Below are 20,941 nucleotides of genomic sequence, written 5' to 3' on the forward strand. Positions count from 1 at the left end.
ACACGCTGAAAATGGATTTCTCCAAGACCTTGACACCTCTTTTTTCTATTTTTCGGCATGGAGGTCTGGGAAAAATGGCAGCCGCCCACATGAAAGTGGTTTGCGGCCTGAAATCATAAAGCTTATAACAGACGACACTTACTTCCTCTTCAGGCCAATCTAATTTTAGCCTAGACACCGCGTGTCACCGCCTCGAGGAGCTCCCCGAACGCCGCTGATTGTGTTCGGCTGTTCATAGTGGGAAGCCTCTCCCCGCCCATATCGAGCTCCTCAGAGCACGACGCGGAAAGCAGCATGCTCTCTTCCGGGTTGGGAGAAATCGCAGCGCAAGCTCCCAAAACCGAAATCGAGCGAATGGAGTTAGGGGAGAGGGGAAGAGAAAGGGGAAAAACCCGTCTCTTGCTCCATTTCCGCCAACTCAACCTGCAAACCCCGTGATCGAAGCCACTGCACCGCCTCGGCGGACGCAGGACCCGAACAACGAGGCGCATCTGACCGAAAAATACAGCCAGGCGGGATCGGAGAGTACATAGAGGGAATCCCTCACAATGCACGCAGCCGGCTCCCTCGAGAGCCGACCGGGCATGCGCCTCTCCCAAACACAAAGAGAGTGCGTGTTGTCCCCTGTGATAAAGCAGGGCCACAGATGCACTCATTCCTTAAAATGCTTAGTTTGCAACATATTTTTTCCTCGCCTAGCTTTCCCTAAAATATATATTTTTCTCACCCTGTACTAGACAGACAGGACAAACAATTGACACAGATACACAGAGCGCTTCCTGAAGACAAAGAAGCTGGAGTAGTGTGACGTAAATGCCCTTACAGTATATGCACTTGCTGGCGCGTAATCACTCCATCATGTGTCCTTCCCGAGCCATTAAAATGGTGTGTGTGCACACAGAGCTTCAGACACAACTTCCTCACAGAAGCGTTCCCATAGCGTCAGCACTGATGCAGCGTCTCGTTCCCTCGAAAGGGAAACTTTACAGACAAAATCAGATATAAGGAAACAAGTTTGAGTATCATGAGTTTTTATTTTTTAAGACTGGAATAATGTAGAAAGGGGACAAAGTGTATGGATTCTAAATACAGAAAGTTAAAAAAAAAAAAAAAAAAGATTTTAAGTTGAGAAATTATATAAAAAGAAAAAGGAAATGAAATGAATGAGGAAGATAATGTTAGATTTTTAATTAAACAGTTGTAATTAAATATTGTAGAATGGGAGAAAGAAAGAAAGAAAGAAAGAAAGAAAAGAGAAATAACAAGTAAAGTACATTTTAAAAAATTTGAGCATGAATTGAAGAGAACAAAAATATAAAAAAGGGAGGAGAAAGAACTCGAGGGGGCAAAATGAAGAAATAAAGCAAAATATATGGTGGAAAGAGGAAAAAATAAGAAGTTAAATTATATAAAAACAAGATGCAACCAAGATAAAAAATGTCATGAGGAAATTAAGAAAGAAGAAATTGAAATATAGAAAAATAGATCAACTACAAAAAAAAGATTCCTTTAATGTTTAAAGGAATTTTAATAAAGATTTTAAAAGTGTTTGGTGAAAAGGGTTTGAAAAGAAGACACTTTTAAAGGAAAATAAATAAATCAAGATCACAACTGTGAGTCAATCATCTGTGGAGAAACTAATTTGAGATCCAATTAAAGAGATAAAAATAATCTCTAAACATCTGTAACACATGGATGTGTGTTTGTGTAATCAGTGTGATGATGTGATGATATCTCTGTGTTGTGTGTAGATGCTGAAGGATTTGACTTTGGATTGTAAAAGATGTTAAAGTGTGAAGTTGTAGCTGAGAGGATAAAAGGATGTGATCAGTCACAGTTAATGTTATGGATCTTCTACATCTGAATATGAATGATTCAGCTCCCAAACTGCTGGAAATGTGGGACGTGTTCTAACGCTTCACCACCATAACTGATTTATTCTGGAAAAAAGGTCTGAGGAGAGACTCCTGTCATACACCAGACCTGGTGAGTGTCTTATACTTAATGCTGAAAAACACAACAGGACAGAATTACAGACACATTTAAACACATTGCTTATGAACAACAGAAGCATAAATACACACATTAGATGTGACATTTTACAGCACACAGTGAATATTACTCAATATCATACAGTAAAGAGACAGTAAGTCAGTAACTCACTGTAGTGTCTCCAGTTTACAGTGTGGATCCTTCAGTAGATCAGAGAGCAGCTTCACTCCTGATTCTCCTGGTTTATTATTGTACAGATTCAGTTCTCTCAGGTGTGATGAGGAGTTTGACCTCAGAGCTGAAGCCAGAGCAGCACAACCTTCATCTGTAATACTGCAGTTAATCATCCTGCAAGAAAGAAAACCTTCTCACACTTAACACACTCAGTTTTAGTATTGAAAACATGAACTACACAAAATCTTTATATACAGTACATTTACTCTCCATCTCACACACACAACAATGACAATATATCAGATCACTACAATTACAGTTACCACAGAGGAGAACTGGATGTTGTAGTGTTTATTAAAACTGTGTGTGTGTGTGTGTGTGTGTGTGTGTGTGTGTGTGTGTGTACCTCAGTATCTCCAGTGTACAGTGTGGATTCTTCAGTCCATCAGAGAGCAGCTTCACTCCTGAATCCTGCAGTTTATTGTAACTCAGGTCCAGTTCTCTCAGACTGGAGGAGTTTGAGCTGAGAACTGAGGACAGAACTCTACAGCTTTTCTCTGTCAGATTACACTGAAACAGCCTGGAAGAGAAATGATGAAGTGTTTGATTTATAGTGAAATGAGGTGTTTCCATCAGTGAGAAATAAAGTGTCTACCTGAACACAATGAGCTGGGATACAGGTTAGAAATCTGGGTGTAATAGTCGACTCTGACCTCAGCTTTGTTCCTCACATCAATAATATCTCTAAAGTCACATTTTATCATTTGAGGAACACTGAAAGAATTTGTCCATTTTAATGTAAAGAAGAAACAGAAAAACTTTTTCTACATTCAATCATTCCAAGTAGATTAGATTAATGTAACACTTATGTATTTCACTAAAAACCCTTTATACGTGTGTGTGTGTGTGTGTGTGTACCACAGTATCTCCAGTGTACAGTGTGGATCCTTCAGTCCATCAGAGAGCAGCTTCACTCCTGAATCCTGCAGTTTATTGTTACTCAGGTCCAGTTTTCTCAGACTGGAGGAGTTTGAGCTGAGAACTGAAGACAGAACTCTACAGCTTTCCTCTGTCAGATTACACTCACACAGACTGGAAGAGAAATGATAAAGTGTTTGATTTATAGTGAATTGAGGTGTTTCCATCAGTGAGAAATAAAGTGTCTACCTGAACACAATGAGCTTGGATACAGGTTATAGGGTGACATGAGAGATTTTCAAACCCCTCCGTGGGATTCCTGTGACCCGCGGGAATACCGAAAAAATGTCAGCCTCTAATACAGGTTAGAAATCTGGGTTCCCACTCTTTTTCAGAGATCATTTTCCAGGACTTTTTCAGGACATTTCAAATTTAGGGGAAAAAAGACAAGGATCACAGATTCACGGCCTAAAGTAATATGTTCTTCTCTCCAGAAGTCTTAAAAACAACGTGCACTTTATGGCTATTACTTAACTATAAAATTAGAAAAACACCAGATACACACACACAAAGCTTCTGAAGTTAAACTCTTTTTAGGTTTATATAAGTAAACCTATTATGTTACCGGCCTTCGCCTTATGTTTACAACACTAGTCTGTGCTGCACTTTGAGCATGCAAATAATTGTTCAATGTATGATTTTCTGTGCATCGTGTCAGTAGAATATCTAGTTATGACTTCTTATATCACTCATAAAACAGGTTTGGGGACTGTGTGGATGGATTACTTTTAAACAGAATTTGTCATGTGAATGAAATTTTAACATTTATAAAATAAAAAGACCGCACATATTAATACCCTTTCCTTTCTCAGGCCAATGCCTTCATGCATGCTTTAGTTTGCTGTGCATTCCCCTTGCACATGATATTCAGATTAACAAGGTTAATATAACCTGCTTCACCATTTGCTGAAAACATGCGAGCACTTAAACCATTCCTAGCAGCTGAAACCGCCAACACAAGACAGCGTCATCCGTCACAGCGAGATTAAACAGCATAACAAACCAGTCAAAACTCAGCGTCCCTGAACAGAGTGCTTTCTGTTACTAACGTTAATTGTTTCGACCAGTTGTAAACTGTTCTTTAAATGAACAAGAACATTTAAAAATAATAATTTTCCAGGACAAGATTTTTTCCAGGACAATTTATGTTTTCTCTAATTTTCCAATGAGTTTTCAAGGACTGGAACATTGGTCATTAATTTTCCAGGATTTCCAGGTTTTCCAGGGAACCCTGTGCGTGTAATAGTCAACTCTGACCTCAGCTTTGTTCCTCACATCAATAATATCTCTAAAGTTACATTTTATCATTTGAGGAACACTGAAAGAAGTTGTCCATTTTAATGTAAAGAAGATACAGAAACTTTTTCTACAATCATTCCAAGTAGATTATTGTGTGTGTAGATTATTGGAACTGCTGGTAGATCAGAGGGCTCCCCGGACCACGGGAACAAGGGTGGCTGATATCCGAGTATGCACTGAAAGGGTGTGATGCCCGTGGCTGGTTTGATGAGCGGGTTTTGAGCATATTCTGCCCACATGAAGTACCTGCTCCAATCAGCTTGGTTGTTTTGGCAGTAGGAGCGGAGGAAGCGAGTGAGTTCTTGGTTCATACGTTCCGTCTGCCCGTTGGCCTGTGGGTGGTATCCAGAGGTGAGACTGATGTTAACGTTCAGCTGCTTGAAGAAGGATGACCACACATGATGTGAATTGTGGCCCTCTGTCGGAAACAATGTCTTCGGTTAAGCCGTAGAAACGAAACATGTAGTTGCAGAGGGTTTCAGCTGTTTCGAATGCTGTGGGAAGTTTCTGGAGTGGTATCAGACGGAAAGCTTTTGAGAAACGGTGAGGATTACGGTGCAGCCATTGGATTTAGGCCAGTCGGTGATGAAGTCGACGGCTATGTGGGACCAGGGTCGTTGTGGGATAGGTAAGGGCTGCAGCAGGCCGGCCGGGAGTTCATGTGAGGCTTTGGAGGTGTTACAGACGGCGCAGTTCTTTTCAAAGTTCCTTGCATCTTCGGACAGAGAGGGCCACCAAAACTTATTCCGAGCAAAGTAAATGGTGGCCGTAATGCCGGGATGACCGGAACTGGGTGAGGTGTGCAGTAGTTCGAGGAGGGCAGAACGTAAATCTTCGGACACATACGTTTTGGTGGGAGGACAGTCTTCAGGAGGAGGAGACAGTGCATTAGCTTGAGAGATCTCAGTCATAATGTCCCACTGAATAGGAGCGACGACCTGGGTTTCAGGGATGATGGTTTCCGTAAGAGTGTCCTGGTTCGGCTCATTGTACAGACGAGAAAGTGCGTCAGCTTTAGTGTTTTTGGATCCCGGTCTGTAAGTGACTGGAAACTGGAAACGGGTGAAGAACATTTCCCATTGTGCTTGGCAGAGGTTCATTTGTTTGGCCGAGCGTAAATATTCTAGATTCTTGTGGTCAGTGAGGACTGTAAACAGGTGTAAACCGCCATTCCTCGAATGCTGTCTTCATGGCCAATAATTTGATAAACATAATAAACATCGTAGTTACGCTCTGTGGGTGACAGTTTTCAGGAAAAGTACGCACACGGATACATCTTATTAGCCGGACCCTGATGCTGAGAAAGGATCGCCCCGACAATAACTTCGACAATAAATGGCCGGGTAGGATCAGGGTGATGGAGAATGGGAAACTCTCCTTCAGCAGCTGGAAGGCTATAATGGCCTCGGGTGACCAGGCAAGGCAAGACGGTGCCTTTTTGGTCATGGATGTGAGAGGTGCGGCTATAGTGCTGAACCCACGGATGAAGGGGCGGTAAAAGTTTGCAAACCCAAGGAAACTTTGCAGTTCATTGATGGTTTGAGGTCGAGGCCAATTCAACACCACTTGTACTTTTGAATCGTCCATCGCGACCCCCTTGGCAGAAATGACGTAACCCAAGAACGATGTTGAGGTTTTATGAAAAACGTCTCAGCATGGCCCTTACGTGTTGGATGTGTTCTTCTTGCGTCTGAGTAAACGAGGATGTCGTCAATGTAGACAATAACCCAGTGGTCCAGCATATCACGGAAAACATCGATGATAAAGGACTGGAACACTGTTAGAAAGGCAGAACGGCATGACCAAATATTTGTATTGCCCGGACTGGGTAGAAAAGGCGGTTTTCCATTCATCTCCGCATCAGAAGGAGCCCTCCATCCTCCTTCTTCACAAAGAAGAACCCCGATGATGCTGGAGACACAGAATGTCAGATGAACCCCTTCTTTAACTCCTCCTCAATATACTTATTCATAGCCTCAGATTCAGGTTGTGACAGTGGGAAAATTCTCCCCTTGGGTGGAGTGGTGTTGGGCAGGAGCTCAATACAGCAGTCGCTGGGTCAATGTGGTGGAAGCTCGGGGGCTTTGCCCTTGCTGAAGGCTTCTGCGAGGTCGTGATATTCAACAGGGAGGCCGGGAACAACAGGAGTGGTAATCACGGAGTTAATTTGGAGGCGTGTTTTAGAGGGCTGGTAGTGTTGAGAGCAGGCTTCATCCCAGTTAATTATTCGTGGCTCTCTCCATGAGATGACCGGATTGTGAAGTTTCAGCCATGGCAGTCCCAAGATGAGAGGATGGCGAGGAGAGGTTACGACGTGGAACCGGAGTAGCTCGCTGTGTCGTGCGCCCACTTGTAATTCAACGTCCTTGGTAATGAACCTTGGTAATAAAGCTCTTTCTGATTCTGATTCAGGAGCAAGCAATTGTCATTGCACCATGTGGCTAGTTGCTGGATCTCCTCCCTGTAGGCAGTCTCATCAGTCTGTTGCATGACAAAGGGCGAGCACTGCATCAGGAAGCCCTTGCATTTCTCTGGATCTCCGTTGAACTTGTCCGGGAAGACGAGCCGTGGGTTAGCGGCCGAGAAGACTGCGTAGGAGGTTGCTGGTGACGACACCGGCGGTGTTGGGTTCGGGGCCACAGAGATGCCTTGCAATGTGTAGTACAGGCAATCGAAGTACAGGCAGTAGTTCAGGGCAGGCGGCAAACAAACGACAGACAGGGAAAACAAAAAGTAATAAACCGGGTAATCACAGGACAGAGAACGCTCAGACTGACAGCCATGGCAAATCTTCGCACTGAGGTCAAGTTCAAGTGCAGTTTATATAGGAAGTGGGTGATTGGAAGCAGGTGGCGGAGTAATCAGTCCCGGTAAGAGGATTAAGGGGGGGGGGGGGGTTTCTACATGGTGTGAATTAGCTTTGTTTCTGATGTTGATATTTATCACTATTGACCCTGTTTTTGCTCTTTGGATTATTGCTTCTTCAGATTTGCATGTGATTTGTTCTCCTCATGGACTGTTTGTTACGCTTATTTCAGACTCGGTTTAATACACTTTTACTTTACCGCGATATGATACATTATCAGCACACATGATAGTAAGTAGCTACATGCTAAGGCTAACTTTTTTCTGTGTTAATGATAAAATAACGTTATGTACTTTCTCCATAACAACCTCCGTTTATACAGATTACATGGAGCTGCACGTACACGTTGGATTCGTCACGTTTGGGTGTTAATGTAGGTTCACAAAGCCATGAGCATTAACAGTAAAGCAACATCCGCCATTGTTGATGTGTTTGCCGCTGCTGCGCTAAAGTTGCTGCGCTGGGACATGTGACACGTATACAGTGACGTCAGACTCGGCTCTGTGATGCTCTCTAGCCGGTGGAAAGACAAACCGGTTCTTAGAAGGTTCGCTAGTGGAACTAACTTTGAACAGGCACCAGCACTAGCTCTGAACCAGCACCCGGGTCTTTTTGGTGGAAAAGGGGCATAAAGTCACATTTTATCATTTGAGGAACACTGAAAGAATTTGTCCATTTTAATGTAAAGAAGAAACAGAAAAACTTTTTCTACCTTCAATCATTCCAAGTAGATTAGATTAATGTAACGCTCTTTTATGTATTTCACAAAAAAACCCTTTATACATTACAGTTAGTAACCAAATCACTCCTATTGTACAGGAACTGTACTGGTTACCTGTGACATCCACAATCATTTTAATATCATCTCAAATATTTATTTATCAACAAATGCTGACTTCCTTAAGGTGAATTTTAATAAGAAGAAGCTTCAGTCAAACTGCTTTTATTGTCACTGCTCCCAGGATGTGGATCTCACTCTCAGTGTTTATCCATCAGTCACCTTCACTAAATACTTACAAAGCAGCTTAAACACTGTGTGTGTGTGTGTGTGTGTGTGATGTGCTTGTATGGTATGTGTGTGTGTGTACCACAGTTTCTCCAGTATACAGTGTGGATCCTTCAGTCCATCAGAGAGCAGCTTCACTCCTGAATCCTGCAGTTTATTGTTACTCAGGTCCAGTTCTCTCAGACTGGAGGAGTTTGAGCTGAGAACTGAGGACAGAACTCTACAGCTTTCCTCTGTCAGATTACACTCACACAGCCTGGAAGAGAAATGATGAAGTGTTTGATTTATAGTGAAATGAGGTGTTTCCATCAGTGAGAAATAAAGTGTCTACCTGAACACAATGAGCTGGGATACAGGTTAGAAATCTGGGTGTAATAGTCGACTCTGACCTCAGCTTTGTTCCTCACATCAATAATATCTCTAAAGTCACATTTTATCATTTGTCCATTTTAATGTAAAGAATAAACAGAAAAACTTTTTCTACATTCAATCATTCCAAGTAGATTAGATTAATGTAACGCTCTTTTATGTATTTCACTAAAAAACCCTTTATACATTACAGTTAGTAACCAAATCACTCCTATTGTACAGGAACTGTACTGGTTACCTGTGACATCCACAATCATTTTAATATCATCTCAAATATTTATTTATCATCAACAAATGCTGACTTCCTTAAGGTGAATTTTAATAAGAAGAAGCTTCAGTCAAACTGCTTTTAGTGTCGCTGCTCCCAGGATGTGGATCTCACTCTCAGTGTTTATCCATCAGTCACCTTCACTAAATACATTTACAAAGCAGCTTAAACACTGTGTGTGTGTGTGTGTGTGTGTGTGTGTGTGAGAGAGAGAGTGTGTGTTGGTGTGTGTATGTGTTGGTGTGTGTATGTGTTGGTGTGTGTATGTGTTGGTGTGTGTATGTGTTGGTGTGTGTGTTTGTATGTGTGTGTGTATGTGTTGGTGTGTGTGTGTGTGTGTGTGTGTGTGTGTGTGTGTGTACCACAGTATCTCCAGTGTAGAGTGTGGATTCTTCAGTCCATCAGAGAGCAGCTTCACTCCTGAATCCTGCAGTTTACTGTAACACAGGTTCAGTTCTCTCAGACTGGAGGAGTTTGAGCTGAGAACTGAGGACAGAACTCTACAGCTTTCCCCTATCAGATTACAGTGACGCAGACTGGAAGAGAAATGATGAAATATCAGAACACTGATCTCAAACACACAAACACAGCCATAATCCAGCTAAAGTTGAAGATGTAACAGAAATGTCAGTGTGTTTGTGTCACACACACAAATCAGAGGACAGGACACCACATCAGCACATTTACAGGAGCAGGGACGTCTTTCTGCACTCCACAATCTCTCAGCTACAGTTTATTATAAGACCATTAGGTCATGTACATAACACACACATGTGAGAGCGAGCAGCCTACAAACACTACACTCTGATCTGTGTTCAAGTTTCTGCAACCAACACTGCAGATACAGTGCATTTTATTACAGAACATAAAGAATTATACAGCTGTACACTACCAGTTAAACATCAGCACGACTGCACACAGCATCAGAAATAAACAAAGTCAAACTTCTTACCTTTAAATGAGTGACACTGTATATACACAAGTATTAGCTTTAGATGGATCAACACACAGACATTCGTTTGTTAAATCTAAAACACTGACTATACACATAGCAGGAAATCTAACCCACCTTGTAGGTAAAAATCTAACACAACACTACTGTGTGTTACACTAAAGGATTTGTGTAGGTGGGCTTCAGGTGGCTATAAGTGACATGGTAGAATGTAGTGTACCAATGTGTAATATTTTATCAGTACATAATGATGAACAGAGAACAAAACCAGTCTGTTACAACGTTGTACAACAAAAATATAGATTCACTACAGCTGCTTATAAATACAAACACAGTCCACAGCTTAAAATCTCCAAAATACACAGAAAGTTTCTAAAGAACGAAACCTGACGTCTCTTCAACAGTAACGGTGATAAACCTGACCGACCATCACGTGCAACCGTCTTTGTGTTCACCGTCTGTTTTTACCACATCCACCATCTTCTGATGCAGTGAACCAGACAAAAAACTGTGTCTATAATTCAACCACAACAGATTAACAACAATCACGACCCAAGAACAAGAATGTGATCGGTCATTAACAGTTTGGTGTCTTTGTCGAGCTCCAAGTAGAACAAAACAGGACTTTTTAATAACAGCGGTCACGACACTACACTCACCTGTGACACATTATTCATCCTCTCTCTTTTTACCTGCTTGTACACTTGATAAGCAAAGAAAAAAGAACCCCATCAAAATAAAAGTCTTCATATTTCAACTCCATCCTCTACAAACAGTTCAGTGTTAGAGAAAGAAAATCTTCATCACACATCTGAGTTAGCTGCCTAGCTTGTTTCTAACATAATAAGAAGATAAAGCTGAACATTTTCCCACTTCGTCTGTCCAATGTGTCGAGGTCCAAAATGATGATTGATGTTTTATTTACCACGAGCTCAGTCCTTGGTAAAGTTTAGCAGTAGTGCAGACTGAAGGAGACTTTTGTTTTTCCTTCATATTGGGTTAAATTTTTAAAAAGCATTTATGTTTTATTTTTATTAGAAAGAACAATTGAGGAAAAAAGCCATGACAGAGTGAATCTCCCCACAACACTGTGTCACACACAACAAAAGATGAGGAACTTCAACATAAAGAGATACTTGAAGGACATCAGAGTGTTTTAATATTTACTTTTTATATTTTCTCTCCATATTGATCCCATTTTGTCAGTCTGATGTTTTTCTCATCTGTGAGACTTTTGTTAAATGTCACTTTCAATATAAACAGAAAAGAAAAAGTCTTTCACTGGTGTTTAGTTCAGAAATGTCTTTAGTTCTTAAATGCATGCAGTTATTTTGTAGAGATATTTTTACATAAATTTTAGAGAACACTAAATTTTTCATGATTCATATATAAAAGCTATAAAATGACTCATTTGATGTTATAAGATTTTGTCCATGTGGCCCAGCCCTCAGTTCAGATATAACATGTTAGTGTAAAAAGTGAAACAATCTTCTGTAAAAGTACCAGAGGTTTGTTTAAAGATGATTAGAGGAACTATTAACTAACATTAATCCAAACAGTGCAGTTCAGTGTTACATTAAAATAATAAACCATGCAGTAATACAGTTATAAATAAAAATACTCACTCAGCTTTTCTGGAGGCTTTGACCACTGGCAGCAGCCTCAGAAGACCTTCATGTGATGGATCATATTTCCTCAAATCAAACACATCCAGCTTCTGTTCTGAGGTCAGTAACACAAACACCAGAGCTGACCACTGAGCAGGAGAGAGTCTGATTCTACTGAGACGACTGTTACCTCCTCTGTTCAAGTATGTTTGTACTTCCTGCAGTAGAGAATCATCATTCAGTTCATTCAGACAGTGGAACAGATTGATGGATTTCTCTGGAGATGGATTCTCCCTGATCTTCTCCTTGATGTACTTCACTGTTTCCTGTTTGCTGTGAGATCTGCTTCCTGTCTGTGGCATTAAGTCTCGTAAAAGAGTTTGATTGGTCTCCAGTGAGAGACCCAGAAGGAAGCGGAGGAACAGGTCCAGGTGTCCATTCTCACTCTGTAAGGCCTTGTCCACTGCACTCCTGAGGAGATCAGACAGGTTTGGATTTCTGAAGAAATTAAAAAGTCCAGTGCTTTGCCCCACAAGCACATTTGTATTTCTTAAAATAAAGCAGAAAAATACATATAAAGCAGCCAGAAACTCCTGAACACTCAGATGTACGAAGCTGAACACCTTCCCCAGGTGAAGCCCAAACTCCTCTCTGAAGATCTGGGTACACACTCCTGAGTACACTGACACTTCTCTGACATCAATGCCACACTCTCTCAGGTCTTCCTCATAGAAGATCAGGTTTCCTTTCTCCAGCTGGTGGAAAGCCAGTTTTCCCAGTGCCATGATACTCTCTCTGGTCTGCTGAGGATCAGGGTCACATTTCTGATGGTACTTTTGGTCCTTGTGTTTGATCTGAAAGATCAGGAAGTGTGTGAACATTTGAGTCAGAGTCTTGGGGATCTCTCCACCCTCTGCTTCACCCAACATTCTCTCTAGAACAGTGGCTGAGATCCAGCAGAAGACTGGGATGTGACACATGATGTAGAGGCTTCTTGAAGACTTCAGGTGAGTGATGATGTTATTGGCCAGGCTCTGATCACTGATCCTCTTCCTGAAGTACTCCTCTTTCTGAGGATCACTGAAGCCTCGTACCTCTGTTACCTGGTCTACACACTCAGGAGGGATCTGATTGGCTGCTCCTGGTCTTGTGGTTATCCAGAGGAGAGCAGAGGGAAGCAGATTCCCCTTGATGAGGTTCGTCAGCAGCACATCCACTGAGGCTGACTCTGTCACATCACACAATATCTCATTCTTCTGGAAATTTAGAGGAAGTCGACACTCATCCAGACCATCAAAGATCAACACCACTTTGTAGGAGTCACAGTCTATTGATTCTAGTTTTCTTATTTCTGGGAAAAAGTGATGAAGAAGTTTCATCAGACTGAGATTTTTCTGCTTCATCAGATTCAGCTCTCTAAAGGGAAGTGGAAACATGAAGAAGACGTCCTGATTTACTTCTCCTTCAGCCCAGTCCAGAATGAACTTCTGCACAGAGACTGTTTTTCCAATTCCAGCAACTCCTTTAGTCAGCACAGTTCTGATGGACTTGTCTTTAAAGATCTCATTACATTTGATGGGTTTCTCCTGTGTTGCTGGTCTCCTGGACGCTGCCTCAATCTGTCTCACCTCATGTTCATTATTGACGTCTCCACTCCAACCCTCTGTGATGTAGAGCTCAGTGTAGATCTCATTCAGAAGTGCTGAGCTTCCATGCTGTGAGATTCCTTCATTAATTCTTTTAAACTTCTCTCTCAGATTGGACTTCAACTTTGTCTGATACACAGAGTCGAGTTCTAATAAACAAAGTAATAATATGTTTTAATGCAGAATCACTGAGCTCAATATAAAATGTACATTTATTTTAGTTGCTGCTGTTCATTCCTGATTAATGTATTAAATATTACTGAAGGAACAGGATCATTGTACAGAGTAACCAGAAGCTGTACCATGAACAGATACAACATGATATTAAAATTACATTTAAAACTAAAAGTGTTCATATCTAAAACTATTTCCTCTCTCTAAAGTGAAGCTGATGGAATAAAGTCATGACTCAGAGCTCTGAGGCACCACAATAATTAGTCAACAAAGTTTCCATCAGACATATAAACCCATCCAACTCCTGTACATTTGTTGATATAATTACTACAAGTCTTTATATTGGAAAAATTCATATTAAACACGTTATTGTCGCCTTTATAAAAGCACCATAAACAGAGAGAAGAGAAACAAGCTTACCTGCGGCAGTGTCAGCCATTTTCTGCAAGGACAAAATAATAAACGTCTGCAATGCATTAACCACTAGGGGCGCCAAAACACCATTTGACTTAATTTATCCTCTAATTTCATGTAATTCAACACCATGAATATAATTATTATTAATGTTCTTTTGAACTCCGTTACAGTCGCTCACAATTCTTCAAACGGAAGGAGAAAGAGACGTGAGCGCAAGGAGAAAGAAGTTCACTCTACAGAAATGACTAATGCTTCGGTGAAAGGAAAGAAAGGGAATCAGAATCAGAATCAGATGTATTGGCCAAGTCGCTACTCAATCCGTACAGCAACACGATCGGTTCCGCGCATGTGCTAAATGACGTCACTTCCTGTCATCGCCGACGTTTTACGACAGTCTGTTTGCCTGGGATCAGTTTTTTTCTGCGCATGTGCTGGATTTGTGATAGCAGTATGGATTCCTTTCAATTTTATGTACAGCTTCAAAACTTTCTTTTAAAGAGAGAAATTCCTGACACTCCTACAGAGTTTCGGAAGGTGAAACGTGCGTCTTCCAATTTTACCATCAAAGGTAATTATTACTAATTTAAAAGTACAGATAGATTTTATAATGAATAAAGTAAACTAACTCATGTGTACAGCATGGGTCATGTGTTTAATTTACAACATTATTTTAAAAATATTAAGACACGTTAACCAATTTTTCAGTTCACATATTTGGGTATCCTGATGGAAAAAAAAACAATAGGAACCTTCGAGATTCTAATGGTTTCAATTAAAATACAATTAGAAACCATTAGCCTTTACCAATAAAACAAGTAACATTCATTTTTGTGGTGTGTTTTGGGCATTATTTCTGTTTAATTGGGGTTATATTGGTTCACATCTGCCAGATAACATCTCACCCAACGATCCCATCACATACCAGTAAAGACCCACAGAATAGTTTCCATTACAATCAATACAATTTCCATTATAATAACAAATCAGTTTATAAAATCTGAAGAATTTATGTGATGTTTTTATTGTTTTTCCAGCAGAGTATTAATACATAATTGACCGTAATGTAGTTTATTTTTTAGTCAGATACTAGTTACTAATATGATCTTTTTAATCTTTTCTTTATTCCCTCTATAAACAGACAACAGACTCTTCTACACCGGCCCCAGTAGGCAGTACGCGTCTAATATAGCAGCATTAATATTAGTATATTTAGGGTTCAAACGCGAAGCGCTGGAAACCTATTGTTTTTGTTAGGAATTTTATTATTATTATTATTATTATTATTATTCCGCCCTAGAAACGGTCGTGCAGCCCAAACCGTAAGGCCTAGAGAGCTCAAACTTGGTCAGATGGTAGTACTGGTCACAGTTACTCAGGGCCAAAGTTTCAGCGGAATCGGACAATTTGGGGCGCTTCAGCGCCCCTCAACGCGTTTGTCCCCATAACCCCTAAACCCCTAAAACCCCTATGTCCAAATCTCAAGTGCTTTATATCATTGGAATCCTTGGCTCATGACTTAAAAAACGTATATCTCCGATTTCATTTCTGCCATTAAATTTTTTCGCTATCGCGCATTTTATCCGAAACCTACTTTTGCGAACTAGTCCTAGGTTTTTCGCCTGATCAAGACCAATCCAGTGCAGTAATATTCTCTGGAGTCTGAATGACAATAATTCTCGAAAAAAAGTCAAAATTTTGATTCAGGGTCCTTAAGGGGCCCCAAAACGTTTGGACTGTGAGGAGCCAGTTTTACTAAAATGTCAATAACTCAAGAATTAAATGAGCTATCAACACCAAACTTGGGACACACGTGAAAGAGGTCAAACTGAGGTCACAGGTCAAAAATCGTGGCGATTGGCCACTTCGTGGCGCTATAACAGAAAAATCACTAAAAACAGCCATTAAAAAAAAAAAAAAAGCTCTCTAGCGCCCCCAACAGTCTAAAAACCCAATTTGTAAGGCAAAGATTCTGATTCTGATTCTCTGAGTGGGTGGGGCCTAACCCGGAAGTAGTTTGTCTTGAAATGGGCGGGGCTTTAACCGATAATAATTAATTTGTAATATTTATAACATTAGCTTACTACCCTTATGTTTTTATGAAATACAGCAAAAACGTGTCAGACTATCTATCTATCTATCTATCTATCTATCTATCTATCTATCTATCTATCTATCTCTGAGCATTCCTATCTATCTATCTATCTATCTCTGAGCATTCCTATCTATCTATCTATCTATCTCTGAGCATTCCTATCTATCTATCTATCTATCTATCTATCTATCTATCTATCATATCTCTGAGCATTCCTATCTATCTATCTATCTATCTATCTATCTATCTATCTATCTATCTATCTATCTCTGAGCATTCCTATCTATCTATCTATCTATCTATCTATCTATCTATCTATCTATCTATCTATCTATCTATCTATCTCTGAGCATTCCTATCTATCTATCTATCTATCTATCTATCTATCTATCTATCTATCTATCTATCTATCTATCATATCTCTGAGCATTCCTATCTATCTATCTATCTATCTATCTATCTATCTATCTATCTATCTATCTATCTATCTATCTATCTCTGAGAATTTCTATCTATCTATCTATCTATCTATCTATCTATCTCTGAGAATTTCTATCTATCTATCTATCTATCTATCTATCTATCTATCTATCTATCTATCTATCTATCTATCTATGAGTGGCTCTGAACCAGCACTCAAACTGCCTCTTGATATGAAGTGCACTTGATTCGAAGTGCACTTGATAACTTGATTCAAAGTGCACTTGATTTTAAGTGCACTTCGAATCAAGTGCACTTCATATCAAGTGCATATGTTGTGGCACCCTCTGTAGCATGACATATGTAGCATGACATGACATATATTGTCATGTCAATCCAAAGGCCATAAACGCTTGAACCCGGGAAATGCTGCTTGCAGCTTTAATTATTATTATTATTATTATTATTATTCCGCCCTAGAAACGGTCGTGCAACCCAAACCGTAAGGCCTAGAGAGCTCAAACTTGGTCAGATGGTAGTACTGGTCACAGTTACTCAGGGCCAAAATCTTGAAATGGGGCTTGTCTTGAAATGGGCGGGGCTTTAACCGGTAATAATTAATTTGTAATATTTATAACATTAGCTTACTACCTTTATGTTTTTATGAAATACAGCAAAAACGTGTCAGACTATCTATCTATCTATCTATCTATCTATCTATCTATCTATCTATCTATCTATCTCTGAGCATTCCTATCTATCTATCTATCTATCTATCTATCTATCTATCATCTATCTATCTATCTATCTATTTATCAAATCTCTGAGCATTCCTATCTATCTATCTATCTATCTATCTATCTATCTATCTATCTATCTATCTATCTATGACAATTTCTATCTATCTATCTATCTATCTATCTATCTATCTATCTATCTATGGCAATTTCTATCTATCTATCTATCTATCTATCTATCTATCTATCTATCTATCTATCTCTGTGCATTCCTATCTATCTATCTATCTATCTATCTATCTATCTAACTATCTATCTATCTATCTATCTATCTATCTATCTATCTATCTATCTATCTATGGCAATTTCTGTCTATCTATCTATCTATCTATCTATCTATCTATCTATCTATGGCAATTTCTATCTATCTATCTATCTAAAATCAAGTGCACTTCGAGTCAAGTGCACTTCGAGTCAAGTGCACTTCGAGTCAAGTGCACTTCGAGTCAAGTGCACTTCGAGTCAAGTGCACTTCGAGTCAAGTGCACTTCGAGTCAAGTGCACTTCGAGTCAAGTGCACTTCGAGTCAAGTGCACTTCGAGTCAAGTGCACTTCGAGTCAAGTGCACTTAAAATCAAGTGCACTTTGAATCAAGTGCACTTCATATCAAGAGGCAGTTTGAGTGCTGGTTCAGAGCCACTCAGATAGATAGATAGATAGATAGATAGATATCTTGACTTAAAATCAAGTGCACTTAAAATCAAGTGCACTTCATATTAAGTGCCCTTCATATCAAATGCACTTAAAATCGAGTGCACTTCGAATCGAGTGCACTTCATATCAAGTGCACTTAAAATCAAGTGCACTTCGAATCAAGTGCACTTCATATGAAGAGGCAGTTTGAGTGCTGGTTCAGAGCCACTCATAGATAGATAGATAGATAGATAGATAGATAGATAGATAGAAATTGCCATAGATAGATAGATAGATAGAAATTGTCATAAATAGACAGATAGATAGATAGATAGATAGATAGAAATGCTCAGAGCTAGATAGATAGATAGATGATAGATAGATAGATAGATAGATATCTTGACTTAAATTCAAATGCACTTTAAATCAAGTGCACTTTGAATCGAGTGCACTTCTAATCAAGTGCACTTCATATCAAGTGCACTTAAAGTCAAGTGCACTTAAAATCAAGCGGCGCGGCAGTAGCACGCAGCGGCCTCTCCGGATTCAATACGGTGCTATTTATATTTTCTAAGTTTTTACTCACGGTTTTTTAGCCCGACCATTGCTTCTACATGGATGCCAGGCACAGCGGTGTTCATGTATACAACCATCAGGACCTAATAAAGTACAGAAATCGTGTAACAACCAACCTGCACGATGATGTACTGTATAGGCTACGTGACCTCGGCTTGCTGCGGAGACCAGGCCTCCAGTCCCCGGTACTGCCTGATACCAGAGACCAGGAGAGGGGACGCCGAAAGCGGTGCGCGAGGAAGCGGAAGCGCGGTAAGCGGGCGGGGGTCCGTGCTAGGCTAAAAACAAACCCTAGCCGGCCGGCTCTCCCGTCCATTCTACTAGCCAACGTTTGCTCCCTGGACAATAAACTGGACTACATCCGACTCGAACGCTCTACACGGAGAGAGATTAGAAACTGCTGCGTGTTTGTTTTCACGGAGACGTGGCTCAGCGACAGAGTTCCGGACGCCGCCATTCAACTGGACGGGCTAACTTCATTTAGAGCCGACAGAAATGCAGCTCTGTGCGGTAAGACTCGCGGTGGTGGTGTGTGTGTTTATATCAACACGGATTGGTGCAAGAACTCTGTGCTTGTTTCTAGTTACTGCTCATCGTCAGTGGAGTTTGTGACTGTTAGATGCAGACCATTTTATTTACCACGGGAATTTACTACTGTTTACACTGTCGGAGTTTACATTCCTCCTAGCGCTAATGCTAAAGAGGCGCTAAGTGAGCTATATGGAGCTATTAGCGACCTACAGAATGTTCACCCCGACGGACTTTTTATCATCGCCGGAGATTTCAACCATGCAAATCTCAAGTCAGTGCTCCCTAAATTCCATCAACATGTGGACTTTGCTACGAGAGGTGAAAACACGCTGGATCTTGTTTACACAAACATTCCCGGCGCATACCGTGCGGAGCCCCGCCCCCACCTCGGCTACTCAGACCACATCACTGTTATGCTAATTCCAGCATACAGACCACTCGTCAGACGCTCAAAACCGGTTATGAAGCAGGTGAAAACCTGGCCAGCAGGAGCCACCTCTGCTCTTCAGGACTGCTTTGAGTGCACTGACTGGAATATCTTCAGGGAGGCTGCAACCAACGGTGACTCTGTCAACTTGGAGGAGTACGCATCATCAGTGACCAGTTACATCGGCAAGTGCATTGATGACGTGACCATCTCCAAGACCATCACTACACGCTCCAACCAGAAGCCGTGGATGACTGCTAATGTGCGTGCTCTGCTGAGGACTAGAGACCTAGCCTTCAGAACAGGGGACAGGGCGGCCCTAAGAACAGCAAGGGCCAAACTGTCCCGAGCCATCAGAGAGGCAAAGCGCGCACACGCCCAGACAATCCACAGCCACTTCCAGGACAGCGGAGACACCCGGCGCATGTGGCAGGGCATACAGGCGATCACTAACTACAAGACAGCTTCACCTGCTTGTGATAGCGACGCCTCCCTCCCAGACGCGTTGAACGATTTCTACGCTCGTTTCGAGGTACAGAACAACGTAACGCCGAGGAAGTCCATCCCTCCCCCCGACGAACAGGTACTCTGTCTATCCACGGCCGACGTGAGGAAATCTCTATGCAGAGTTAACCCACGGAAGGCTGCTGGACCAGACAACATTCCTGGCAGGGTGCTCAGAGAATGTGCAGAACAGCTAGCGGATGTCTTTACGGACATCTTCAACATTTCCCTGAGCAGCGCCGTTGTTCCTACGTGCCTCAAAACTACCACCATCGTTCCTGTCCCAAAGAAGTCTACAGTGTCCTGCCTCAATGACTATCGTCCCGTTGCACTCACACCCATAGTTATGAAGTGCTTCGAGAAGCTCGTCATGAGGCACATCAAGACCCAGCTACCACCCTCACTGGACCCCCTACAGTTCGCGTATCGTCCAAACCGCTCCACAGACGATGCCATTGCCACAGCTCTCCACTTAGCCCTCACCCACCTGGACAGTAAAGACACTTATGTACGAATGCTGTTCATATACTTTAGTTCAGCATTCAATACAATCATCCCTCAGCACCTGATTGGGAAGCTGAGCCTGCTGGGACTAAACACCTCCCTCTGCAACTGGATCCTGGACTTCCTGACTGGGAGACCTCAGTCAGTCCGGATCGGGAACAGCATCTCCAGCACCACCACACTGAACACTGGAGCTCCTCAAGGCTGTGTGCTCAGTCCACTGCTGTTCACTCTGCTGACTCACGACTGTGCAGCAACGCACAGATCGAATCATATCATCAAGTTCGCCGATGACACGACCGTGGTGGGTCTCATCAACAAGAACGACGAGTCAGCATACAGGGAGGAGGTGCAACAACTAACTGCCTGGTGTAGAGCCAACAACCTTTCTCTGAATGTGGATAAAACTAAAGAGATGGTTGTGGACTTCAGGAGAGCACAGAGTGACTACTCTCCGCTGAACATCGACGGATCACCTGTAGAGATTGTCAAGAGCACCAAATTTCTTGGTGTTCATCTAGCGGAGAACCTCACCTGGTCACTCAACACCAGCGCCATCACCAAGAAAGCCCAGCAGCGTCTACTTCCTACGAAGGCTGAGAAAGGCACATCTCCCTCCCCCCATCCTGACCATGTTCTACAGAGGGACCATTGAGAGCATCCTGAGCAGCTGCATCACTGTCTGGTTCGGGAACTGCACCATCTCAGA

At 41.5% G+C, this 20,941-nt stretch overlaps 1 protein-coding gene across 1 annotated transcript; it reads right to left on the bottom strand.

Annotated features, from left to right (window-relative positions):
* Nucleotides 1-1,508: 1,508 nt before the first annotated feature.
* On the bottom strand, nt 1,509-13,770 carry LOC132851935 (NACHT, LRR and PYD domains-containing protein 3-like). The gene is made up of 8 exons (XM_060878914.1): nt 13,752-13,770; nt 11,530-13,315; nt 9,315-9,488; nt 8,398-8,571; nt 3,085-3,258; nt 2,573-2,746; nt 2,164-2,340; nt 1,509-2,007 (listed from the first exon to the last, which is right to left on the bottom strand). Exons 1-8 carry the CDS (start codon nt 13,768-13,770, stop codon nt 1,971-1,973), a joined length of 2,715 nt encoding a protein of 904 aa, XP_060734897.1. The 3' UTR covers nt 1,509-1,970.
* Between the last annotated feature and the right edge of the window lie 7,171 nt (nt 13,771-20,941).

Source organism: Tachysurus vachellii, chromosome 10, assembly GCF_030014155.1.
Source record: "Tachysurus vachellii isolate PV-2020 chromosome 10, HZAU_Pvac_v1, whole genome shotgun sequence".
Lineage (NCBI taxonomy): Eukaryota > Metazoa > Chordata > Actinopteri > Siluriformes > Bagridae > Tachysurus > Tachysurus vachellii.

Coding starts and splice junctions, on each gene's coding strand:
- LOC132851935 (XM_060878914.1), bottom strand. Junction 9,489..11,529: donor AAAGCCTCCAGAAAAGCTGA/GTGAGTATTTTT, acceptor TTTCTCTTCCAG/TCTGCGTCACTGTAATCTGA. Junction 3,259..8,397: donor TGTATACTGGAGAAACTGTG/GTACACACACAC, acceptor TTTCTCTTCCAG/TCTGTGTGAGTGTAATCTGA.